This window comes from Hydractinia symbiolongicarpus, chromosome 9 (assembly GCF_029227915.1).
Source record: "Hydractinia symbiolongicarpus strain clone_291-10 chromosome 9, HSymV2.1, whole genome shotgun sequence".
Classification (NCBI taxonomy): Eukaryota; Metazoa; Cnidaria; class Hydrozoa; order Anthoathecata; family Hydractiniidae; genus Hydractinia; species Hydractinia symbiolongicarpus.
The window spans coordinates 28865681-28878561 of NC_079883.1; the positions used below are offsets into that span (position 1 = coordinate 28865681).

The 12881-nt window shown below is 35.1% G+C and overlaps 1 protein-coding gene across 1 annotated transcript; it reads right to left on the reverse strand.

Moving 5' to 3' along the window:
* Positions 1-1929: 1929 nt before the first annotated feature.
* Positions 1930-2708, reverse strand: LOC130657913 (uncharacterized). The gene is made up of 2 exons (XM_057460897.1): positions 2288-2708; positions 1930-2204 (listed from the first exon to the last, which is right to left on the reverse strand). Exons 1-2 carry the CDS (start codon positions 2706-2708, stop codon positions 1930-1932), a joined length of 696 nt encoding a protein of 231 aa, XP_057316880.1.
* Positions 2709-12881: the final 10173 nt, after the last annotated feature.

The window sequence follows — 12881 nt, forward strand, 5'->3', positions numbered from 1 at the left end:
GCAGTGTTAACCAGTATGACAAAAGTTGCATGCACTAGTGAGCTAGCTAAATCGAATGTGCCGAAAACCAAAAAAAAAGTTGAACCCGGAAAGTTATCAAACTATTTAAACAGGACAAATACAGCAAAAAATCAACAACAGAAGCCGTATCAAAACGAAACACCAAGTTAAATAATAAAATGACATTTATGGCAATGTCTAACAAATTAGAACTAGGATTACAAAATACTGAAAAATCCGAAATTCCAGTACAAGCTTTTAAGACAAAAATAAAACTAGAATTTGGAGATTAAAAATTTGAAAGTGTTGTGATGTTTATATTCACTCCACGTCGCACTTTGTAGCTCCAAATCTTTTGGAGTTTCGATAAAAATTTCTGTGCAGTCGATTATAGACATTAATTTTTGAAATTCGTAAAAACGGCAAGGTCTAACTGCATAAGTTGTACCAGGGTCAGGAACATAAACCAATGATTTTAAGACTTCTTTAATACATCAATTGACTTGAGATTCGTAAAAAATTTGATAAAGTTTTGAGTAAGGAAGGATTTTATAAAATGGAGTAACACTTGACTGTGATACTAGCTGGAAAACCCGGCGTCGAAACGCCGGGGTAAGCCACAAGTCAGAGCGTGACCCGGCATTGTATGATCTGTGGAGCACTTAATAAAAGCCGTAAAAGCTGTGTCACACAATCAGGTGAAGCACCTTGGTACAGGTTTGGTACAAGTTTGTCGTAAATCAAGTGAAGCGCATACACCATTGTAGTGTTGCGACTGAACATATTTTTCAAAATATAACTTTCCCTCAACAAAAGCTAAAGAAATTAATTGTGACACTGGACTGGGCGTCTAGAACGTCTAAACCGTGTCACAGATGAATCAATAGCTGTATGAAACCATTTTCCAAAAAAACTGTATCGCAACGGTTTAAATAAAAACTGAGAACACGTTTTTCGGAAAATGTTTCCCGTGAAGGTCCAAAAAAATTTGACACTGAGCTAAACGCTTAGTACAGTTAAATGGTGTTGCACAGGCGTATAGGGATAATGGCATTTTAAACAAACGTTTCTTGCAAACTGTGTTTAAATAAAAAAAAACAAAAATAAGTCCTTTGCTAAGACAGGGCTGAGCGGTTAGCCCAGGTAAACAGTGTTGCACATCCATACAGGCATGATCCCGGAGAAAGTTTGAAAACTTAATGTCACAGTGGGCTGACCCCTTAGTACAGTTAAACCACGACACACATTCGCCTAGACGTAACCCCCTTTTAGTACAGGCAAACCACATTGCACATATTTTTATGGTAATATTTCGACCTCAGTATAGAAGGTCTTCATCAGACTATTCCAAATTTTTTATCGGTTGTCATTACATTGACATCAAATCGACGTCACTGTAACGACTTCCGTTTAAAGTACGCGAACATTGGCTTCCAGAATTTCGTCGTTGCATACTGAACATCGTCTAGATTAAGACTATGTTCACTACGCGGCTATGTGTCTTTGAACTGTATTTCCAATGCTTCGCGTACCTTACGATCAAATTTATTAAATTCTTGTTTAAGTATTTTCGCAGTGTCCCAATCATAACCAGCATTGTTTCTGCTGTCCGTCTCTGTTGTCTTGCTTTTCGTTTCGTTTTTGTCGATAAGAACTTTCGATTTTTGTTAGTTCTACTTCATTATAAGCATTTTCCATAAAACATCTAATTAGAATTTCAATTTCCTCTTCTAGATGTTGTTCTTTGCAGATGGTATAGGCTCTGTTAAGAAAACCTATAAAGATACCCTTCAAGATTTTAGGATCGTGCCCGGAGTGCGATTTCGCCTTTACATTGGTAATAGCGTTTTTTCGGTGGATCTTGAATTTGTAGCATCCATCACAATTTTGAATGTTCAGGTCTAAGAACTGTAGTGATTTTGTCAGGTCTTAAATTTCCATTGTGTATTTTATGTTGTCATTTTGTTCGTTCATAATGTTTTGAAACGATTTGGCTTCTTCAAGATTTTTAAACCTGGCATGGCTGTCGTCAACATATCTTTTAAACGATTTCGGTGCAACAGGTGGATTACGTTGGAGGGCAACACTAATTGCATTTCTTTCGTGATATTGAAGAAACGCCTCTGCAACAACAACCATAAGAGCTAGGCCAATTGGACCCGAGTTTTGAAGAAGGTAGATTTTATCTTCCCATATAAGTAACACTTAGACAGGCATAATTCAATTAGTAAACGTATATCTTCCAGAGTCAATTACGTATTTCATCAGCAGCAGTTTCTATAATTACATCTATTGCTTCTTTCACCGGTACTGATGGATAAATCATACGAAACTTGTACTTTGTCTGGCGTGATCGTCCAACTTTTTGATGTTTCGACAAAAGTTTTCGAATTCTTCAACCTTGTTTTGTTTTTATTTAGAGTTGGTTGTATGATCTTGACAAGATGTTCTGACGTCCTATAGCTTGGCGTACCGATCGTTGATACTACAACTCTCATTGGGTAGTTATTTTCTGGCTTGTGAGCCTTTATTGTACCATACATCCTTGGCGGAATTGGGTCGCTCGGGTAGAGATATTCGTACTCTCTTTTGGTGAACTTGTTTTGTTTTTTAAGTTTTGAGAGAGCAGAACGAAATTTTCGAGCAAGGTATGGCGTCGGATCATCTGTTAACATTTTGGCTTTGCTGATTTGTTCTTTTTTCTTCATGATTGCTTCATTTTTCTTATTTATCTTCTAGTGTGGTTGATTTTTCTTTAAAGAAATATATAACTAGACTTTGGAAATTGATGTCATCAGGATTTTTGATGACGGTACTATTCATTTTAATGTTGTATGGTAGTTTATTGTTATAACCTTTGATACTTAATATTTTAGGCGGAATAGGGGTTGAATTAACATGTTTATTGCTTCTGAAAGTATGGTTTTATCAGGTACAATAGCTATCGTGTCTTTATTATTATAAAATAGCTGATTATTTGATTTTGAGTGTTGCGGCGTAGCCATATTTGTTGAGGAATAATTTTTTGCTTTTGTTAATGGAGTTTGTTGGATAGATAAAATAGGATTTCCTTCTCCACAAAAGACAATTGGTGCAACCACACTAGAAGATAAATGAGATTTTTCTGAAAATGAATCCTCTAAGGAATTTGTGATACTTCTTCTAGATGAATGATCAGACAAATTTTTAATTCTTATGGAAGCATTATATCCAAGATTTTTTTGGGGGTAAAGGATTTATTAAGGAGGGTTCACCATTCACAGAATGTCCAGAACAAACTCTGCTATGAGCATTCGCAGTCCAGGGTTTACCTTTGGCATTTATCACGGCGAACAGGATCTTTCCTTACAGTGGAAAATGGGTATAATTTGAATAAGGATCATAAGAACAATTTTTATGAATAATTCCATCATGTGTGCTCGTTACATGCACTCAATTAAAAACGCATAATATCATAAACAACGGGAATTGTAAAAGCATGTGCTGTAGACAAAATATGTCACTCAGAATTCATACGCTATAATAATTGCTTCTTTGAAAAAATGACTACGAAGTACACTGCAATTATAGCTCATGATTCGCGATTTGAAGGGGGCTGGGGTCCTTTTTTCAGTCTATGTAAGCCATGTTTATTCAAATGGTTCATTCAAGTGTTTTCGTGACAACAACTCCCAATGTTCGAATATTCCTTAATCCTGTGTTAGCACTTTTCTGTGACGTCATGGAAAGCTTAAAGTTTGACCAAATATCACATTTAGCCAAAATTAAATTACCTTTGTTTAAAACATAGTCATAAGAAAAACAGATAATCTGGTGACAAATAATAGCGCATTGTTCTTACTTATTACTAGACGGCCGCGCTAGCGCCCAAACTTCCAATAGGGCACCGAAAAGTTCAAAATGGCCGGAGAGAGCATGTATATTACTTGTATTACTGCATTTTGATTTTGTTTTTTAATATATAAAACGATATGCCTGGTGCAAACTGCTCAATACTTTACTTTCCAACGTCTCGTAGACACAAAGATATAATTATATTTGAAGTCCCTCTTCTAAATAACGAAGTGAATGAGAAGTGGAGAGGTGAATTGATAAATATCATTACAAAAGATCGTGTAATTGACGATGTATTAAAGAAAAGGATCGCTTCTACACAACTGTTCATATGTGAAAGACATTTCAGAGAGGATCAATATTGGAAATGTAAGTTCATAATCCAGGTCTGATAATTTTCTAGCTGCAGTTATAGCTAGCATGATATATATATGTCTAAATATTATATATATATGTAGCTAGTTAGTTCATAGTCTGTGGGAAGAGGGATGGTGGTTTAGGGGACGGAAGAAAAAAATATTTGCCCATATATACCTACGCATACATACCATGTTATCTCTGGTTATTTAAAAACTATTATTTAGAGCTAGCTAGGAGTCACAGTAATATTTATTATAGATGCAAATAGAAAGTTACTGAAGGAAGGAGCTCTACCATCTTTGAATTTACCTATAAAAAGTATTGCAACTATTTCCTCGCCACCTCGTTCCAATTTCTCTATCTAAAAACGAGAAGAATGCTTTGTACTTCAACAGCTTTCCCCTACATTCCCATCATTTGTGTATAAAAGTTTCACAGATCTCAAAAATCGTATCGTTAAACTCAGTCTGGATCCAATTTTGTCTTTGCAAATCCAGGAAACATTAATCACTATCACTTGCCAATCTTCTCCGCATTTACTACCAAAGTATGAAGTATTTATTAACGAATCTTTATATTTTACAATTCGCTTTTATGGGTGGGTGTTACCTGATGATCACGAGTTGTATATAGAAGTTGATCGTACGCTCAAAAATATTACTATATCAAATTTAATCATTAAAATTCAATCTTATGGTCTTTGTAATGGAATAGTGACACCCGATCCATCTAAAGAAATTAACTTTCAAAAGCATGTCATCCCAAAAAAATTTGATATCACTGAATATCACCAAATGCCTTATAAGTCGAAATTGCATCAAGATCAATATTATCGCTCTAACTCGTGTAAACTTCTCATTACCAATCCAAGTCCTTGTTCACCTTGTCATAGTCATGAATTTAAATTTTTATACGAGGAAAATAGGAAGAAAGTAAACTTACTTGAACCTGCAAAACTGCATGCACCTCTTAAAAACACATCTCAACAAAAAGTTAGTCTTGCATTACAACAAAAGCGTTTATATTGTAAACAATTAGAGTCAGAATTGAATGACATGAAAGTTGCCTTAGAAATGCAAAGTAAAGAAGTAACTCCAGAGCTGGGTAAAGATTTTGTTTCTTTGTTTAATGACTGCGATAAACAAAAAGTCCCTCATTTCATGAAGCTTTTTTGGAAGGAACAACAGAAATATATCAATTCTTCATGTGCAAATAGTGTTCGCTACCATCCTATAATAACAAAATACTGCCTATCTCTAGCTGCTAAATCATCATACTTATTCTTATCTTCGCTATGACATCAAAACTGGTTATGGCATATTAATCCTCCCAAGTTTAAGAACATTGAGAGATTACCGAAACTATATACAACCACAAAGAGGATTTAATCATGAAATTGTAAAGGAACTAGAAAAAAAACGGAATTATTTTCTTCTCCAGAACGTTATGTGACAATTTTGAAATGAAGGTGCAGGACGATCTCGTATGGGATAAGCACACTGGGGAGCTAATTGGGTATGTAGATTTAGGAGATGTAAGTGTTAACCATGCTACATTGAGTGATGTTACAAAACTTGCTACACATGTTCGGGTTTTTCTTGTAAAAAGTGTTGTGAATCCTCTTTCCTTCAGTCTTGCAACTTTTGCTACAACAGGTGCAACATCATTTCAAATTTTCCCCATATTTTGGAAAGCTGTCAACATTCTTGAAAATATCAATTTGAAAGTAATAGCAGCTACTGCTGATGGTGCCTCACCCAACAGAAAATTCTTTAAAATGCACAAAAATCTTGATGGTAATGGTGGAAAAAACGTTGTGTATCGTACAAAAAATCTTTTTGCTCGTGATGGTCGATTCATTTACTTTTTGGCTGATGTACCACATTTGATCAAAACCACACGGAATTGTCTTTCAAACTCTGGTGCTGGTCGTGCAACACGGTTCATGTGGAATAGTGGTTTTTTCATCCTATGGTCACATATATCTAAATTTTACTAGCAAGATTTAGACTGTGGTCTAAAGATGCTTCCAAAGTTAACCAATGATCACATTAATTTAACCCCCTACTCTGTGATGAGGGTGCGGTTAGCGGCGCAAGTGCTTAGCGAAACAGTGAGAAAGGTGATTGGTGAGTTTGGGCCGCAGGAAGCTTCAGGTACCTGCAAAATTTTGTATTATGATGGACAAGTTTTTTGATTGTCCCAATGTAAAAAACACAGTGGATCATGTTGTTAAACGGAAACCTTTTTTAAAGCCATACCAATCAGTTGATGATGAAAGATTTGCCTGGTTGTACGAGTTCTTATCATACTTTGAACTGTGGAAAAAGTCAATAGAGGAACGTCCTGATAATTTCACTCGAAATGCCAAGGCCAACATGTTCATTTCGTGGCAAACGTATGAAGGACTTCAGATAACGGTCCACTCATTTAAAGAAGTTACAAAATATTTGCTTCAAAATGGTGTCACATATATAATGTATTGTCAGAGCGTTTTTTTCAAGATATTTTGGGAGGCAGAAAGCAATTGGCCGTCGTCGTGAAAATCCATCCGTGAGAGATGTAGGATACAACGACAACACCATTAGAATGCAATATTCTGTACGCCCGATTGCTGGAAATGTTCAAGGTACAGCCAGCAAGTTTAATATAATTGACGACACTCCTTTGCCGAAGCGTAAAAAGTTGTAACATGTACGTTTTATGAGCAGATTTGTGTAAAAAAAAATAGAAAACTTTGAAGGAAAAAATTGCTGTTCCATAGTCAGTTTTTTATTAAAAAATAATTCTTTGTAAAGAGATAGTCCTTCAAAGTTTTCAATTTTATTAAAAGTTTATATAGTGTACAGTGTCATTAGCTCTAAAATTTTAATAGTCTGTTGAGTCAGTCAGAATTTTCGATGTGTTAAACCTTTTGTAGAACTTTTTGGATGCAAGTGTGTGTATATGTTTGTATGAGATTGGTCATGAAAGTTACTGTTGTATATAGTGTATTTTTGTATTTATGCCTGTACGCCCTGTTGGTCTAATGGTTATTACACAAATAAGAGATCTAGGTTCGAATCCTAGACAGGGCTAAAACTTTTTTTTACAATCAAACACAGATTATACTTCAAACAAAATTTATTTTAAATGTAATCAAGTTTGAAGAAAATAGTCTCAGCTAGGAATTGCACCTAGTTTACCATAAATAGCATTCTCTAATAGAACTGAGACGTGGTAATGTAGCTCTAAAAACGCTGTTTTATTGTTTTTGAAAATACCTTATCTGATTCAGACTTAGATTTTTAACTTAGTTCGTAGTAGTGATCTCACGAATGTCCTTTGCTAAGAAAACATACAAATTCTAACGAGTGAACTCTTCTACCCCACAACACTGTACAATCATTTTTAGCTGTATTGGATGAATAATAATACTTTATCCACTTTAGATACAACCAAATCTTTTTCAGTTTCCTTCTTTTTTGGTGTAGCTAGCTAACATATGCTTGGTGTTGACATGTCTTGTAAGTCAACGTTGTGAAGCACTTATTACATTTGCATAACACTTCCTTTCTATCATTGCTTGTTACTTTGGATACCAACATATCCAATTCCACATTAAATTCTATATCATCATCAAGAAATTCCCCTTCTAACTTCTCATAAGATCATGGATATCATCTTTAGCAAAAGAATCGCCCTTCGCAGCGGCCAAATTTAAATATCTGTGCCCCATGGGGCCGTCGAATTCAAAAGTTGCAGTGCCGATTCAATAACAATACAAACGGCCCGGGATTCTAGACTATCTGTTTTTCTTATGACTATGTTTAAAAGCAAATTACTGGCAGCCAAATAGAAGTTATTTGACATATTTTTTGATGGCTGGCATGGAAACACGCCAAAATTGTTCTAATATCGATTTTCCCAATAATCGGGTAAAATCCAAAAAATTCGAACCAATCATGTGTCCATTATTGAGAAGTATGGGGCCTAAACATTTGGCATACAGGTGCTTTACTAGATAAACAAAAAAATAAAATATAAGCATAAAGCAGAGCAAAAAAGATTATTAAAAGGAAAACAGCACGTGGGCCGGAATCAGTCGCTTTTCCTCTCCCGGACCGAACAGTAAGAAAACCTGCCTAAACTTGTTTTCAGTTTGAGAAAGGGGAGAGGAAAAGTAAGAAACTTCAATACAACATAAAAATCTGCTTTTCTTATGAGTCAAGGCCTTATGTTGTTCTGTATTTTTTTTCATAAGTTTTTTGTTTTCTTGGAATCATTATGTTAATTTAAAATTTATAGGCAGTTTCTTTTTTATATTGCATTGAAATGAGTCACTCAGGAAGGAAGTAACAACCTAATTGCATAACTTTCCTCTCCACTTAAATGAAAGCGAAGCGGTTTTAACACTCAAACAGTCAACAGATAATCCCTTTTGTTACATCCAAAATGTTTCACAACGCGTATTTCGGGGAAATGGTAGTTCTATGAGATTCTTTGAGCTTATTACAATTTTTATCGCAAATAACTTTTTTTAGAAACACATTTTTGCTTTCTCCTATATCCCAAATGTTTATCTACGAAAAGTGCGACGAAGGTGAGGACGGCGACGTATCTTACATATTTACTTCAACTGAGCATGCGCGAGATGAGGACTCCCTCATTCTAACGTTCTGTTGCAACCGCGAGGACGCGAAAACTGCTTTTGATACGTCGCAGATAGAACGCAAGTAAAATTTTGTACTTATATGACACTTTTTACTTCATTTTTACACTGGTTTCGATTATTAAGGTCTTCTATTATATCGAACTTACTCATACATTGAGTATATTATTTATTTAGTATTATTTGACTGCAAAAATTGCTAGCAGCATTTTTTCTAGCTGACCTTAGCTACCTCCAAACTTTTTTGTACTTTCTGTTTATATTATGGCGGAAAAACAGTGCCCAACAACAGAATAAAAATAGGTATATAAAAAAGTTTTCCAATTCTTTTCCTTGCATAAAGCAATCACTTGATACATGAAAGTTCAGTATAAGTTTTTATGAAATATTCAAGATATGAATTTTTGAATTTCAACGATGGGCAAAATACCTGTGCCTGTTGTTTTCTTAGAAAAATGTGCTGGACTTCTGAGCATGAGGTAATGTTTTTTAAAGAAGTTTTGGTTGCTGAGTTATTTTCGAAAAAAGATGGATCAAGAGAACGAGGATCGTATCTTAAAGAAATTGCGGCTAATTTAAACCAAAGCGAAGTGTTATGGTTTAGAGTAGATCAGAGAGCCCTAAGAGACAAATTGAAAAAATTATTACAATCTTCTGTATGAAAGAAAAACCAAGAAGACAAACGTAGCGGACTTGAAATTGAACCACTCTCAGAGACCGATGAACTTTAGGAAGAAATATACGAACGTAAAAATGAGGCTGAACGTTTACACACATAAGAGAGTGCAGTAAAAAATAATAAAATTGATGAAGAAAAAAGACAGGCTGAAGATATGTGGAAAATGTCTACTAAAAGATTATCTGAAACAATAAAACGGAAACAAGAGGAAGATTCTCAAGATGAAACACCTAAGAAACGCTCCTCTGGTGGTGATACTATTGCAATTTACGTGAGAAGTTTGAAAAAGACTTCCAATTGAGACAAGACGAATTAGAATTACGAAAAGAGGTGTTGAAAGTAAGCAAGGCTAGGGAGAAAACTTTAATTTCCCAATCTAATGCTATGATCAATTTACTTACAAAGCTGGCAGATAAACTTTCTTAACCTTCAAATTATGTATATACATACACGAAAAGTGAAAAAAATGTTATATTATGTTATTACATTTTGTTGTATACCTTGTTGCATGTGTCTTTTATATCTGTATTTTGTTATTATATAAAATATTGTTTCAACAAAGGTGGATTAAGGTTATGAAACTGCAAGATTTGATTTTTATACAAACACCCATGTGCATTTGTTAGAAGAGCACTGACTTTGTACATTTTTCCTGCACTACTCAGGCCAACTTTCATATTCTTCTTAAAGTCTGTATGTTTGAAAGTATTTATAATTCTACCAAACACCCACTCAACAGACACCCTAGCAGCACTCATGCTTTTGTTGAAGTCTTTTTGTTGTTGATTCAAATTTGCTCTGAGCGGGTGTCTTCTAAGAGGATAGGCAGGATCGCTATATATGCAGAATATTTCTCCATTAGGGCCATGGGAGAACTGTTGAAGTGTCTATAACAAACCTGACATTGTAAGAAGGGCACAATAATGTCTCTTGTCACTCACTGGACCGTATAAATTAGCAACCAATCCATTAGGAGTACTGACAGCCTGATATATCAAAGCATGATGCCTTTTGTGTCCATTGTATAACATTTTTGTGCAATTTGTAGTCGACAACAGGCTCACACAGTTCCATCTATAAACCCCCAAACGTTGTCAAGTGCAGCACCCCTCATATGTATTGCATTTGCAATTACCATCAAATTTCCTGGTGTTAATTTCCTGTGTTGATTCATGTTATGCATTTGCTATCTATGAAATCGATTGTTTGGTTAAAAATCATGCTTAGCTGCGGTACAGTCGTAAAATGTCATTCTTCATAAATCTAAACTCAGCAACCGCAACATGGTCGCTCATTTCGTTTAAGTCAAAGTTGTTATAACATGTGTAGTAGAAATCAGGGTTCTTAGATGTATTCAAATAATAGAGTAAACAAAACTCTCCATCAGTTAAAAAATTTTCTGAATAAAAATAGAGCAAATTTCTCTAGCGAACTGAAGTTCGGCATACTTTTACTTTCTGAAAATGTTTGCTTACCTAATTCGCGCCATATTTCTTAGGTCGTTGTGGCGGGTTTCCATAACTCCGGCAAATATTGAACACGACGAGCGTTGAAAATTATGCGGAAGCGTCGTCGTCATTTAAGCGTCGCAATTTCCGTAAGGTCCCTAATAAAATCTTAGGATCCATATTAATTTGAACATATTGAATTTCGAACGATGTAGTATGGAAATCATCGAAGTTCTTTTCATGCACCGTCTTGATATACCGTTCCAGTCAGCTAGAGATTTAAACTTCAACATAATTGAACAGGCCAGAACATTAATTTCCTTCAGAATCTCTACTGTGAGGGTTAAACAGATAAACAAATGTTTTGTCCCAAACAAATGAGATACTTTAACCCCCAGATATGAAAAGAAGATTATTGCCAATAGAAGACGAGTTCATAGCTTTATGTTGTTGAAAATATGTTGAATCACTCAAATAGTCTGTGTAATTTTTTAGCAAAGTTATGTTGATTTGATGTTTTTCCATTTCAATACTTGATGGCAGTTCTTCTATGTTTATTGATCTATCGAGCTCAAGCATTTTACAATTTTCATCACCACATTCCAAGATATAACCAAGGTCATTTGACCGCCAATATGACACCATTTTTACTGTCGACTAACACAAAGACAACAATGCATTGCACATACATTGAATACCAGCGGTGCTATCGAATTTTGAGTCCCCTTGATGAAATGACTCAGGATAGATTTTACATAGATGGGACCAGAATTGTCTCAATATCACCGCTGCATATTAAATGCAGCTGGGTAAAGTGTAAGCAAATAGAGTATTGCAAAGAAATATTAAGACAGGGTATTAAGTTGCATGTCATCTCTGAGCTTTGGAAAGATATTTGAATGTCACTTTTTACAAGGATCTGAACAAAGCTGGACGGACTAGCGTGTGTTCACTACCAGCAAATTGCTTAGAAATCAGCGGTTTATATAAAACTTCTGATGTTTCCAAGCCCAGAAATGAGATAAAGTAGCAAGAACAAGTAAAACCATACAACGCGCTTCAGAGGTGTGCCTTTTAAAAACGATTCGAGGTTACTACCATGTGGGATGAAATGCGGCCTATACACAAGCGATTTCATCATTTGAGAGGGCGCTATAACTATCAAAAATAAATTTCTTAAAAAGGTAAATAAATAACCGTCAAAAAATCTGTATTGACGGATGCAACAAATATTGATCGATACAGCGTCCTAATAACATTTGTTGTTACCTCCACGGAACTCGTTGTATTTTAAACATTGTAATGTTTTTTTTCTCACGAAAATAACAACCTCATTGTGTCACTCCACATTTAAAGAGTCGAACTCGTTTTCACTCTTTTTTGTTTTAACTCTTTTTTGGCAGCTTGGAAAATCCTTCTAAAAATAGTTTCTTTCTGCATTACTAATTAGATTTATATGGCTGGACAATATACTGTCTCGCTTAGTTTTCCCAATAACGAATTTTTCAGAGGAAGTGATGGTTTACCGCTGGTGAATAAGAAGTAGGGTTAGAACTTCAGCTTGTCATTTTCTCACTTACGCAGACTGAATTTTGTCTCCGCCACTTCAAGCTGTGAAGATGTTCTAGTTAAAAGATTTACCTTCTAAAAATCGAAATCATGGCAATTATTCGGAAAATAGATTTGTGAAACGTAAATAACACTGTAAAATTAACGTAGAACAACTTAATCACATTGGTTATTTCTCTATAATAATAGCCGTATTTTGTGTGTTCAAAATGGTTGCGCGCAGCTTTTTTCGGAAAATTAGCGCGGGGCACGATTTTTACGGACCTCCGTTTTTAGGTTGAACGCAGGTTAATTTTCGAAAAATTTGAAATCACGCCAGAACCGGATAAACAACAGAAGC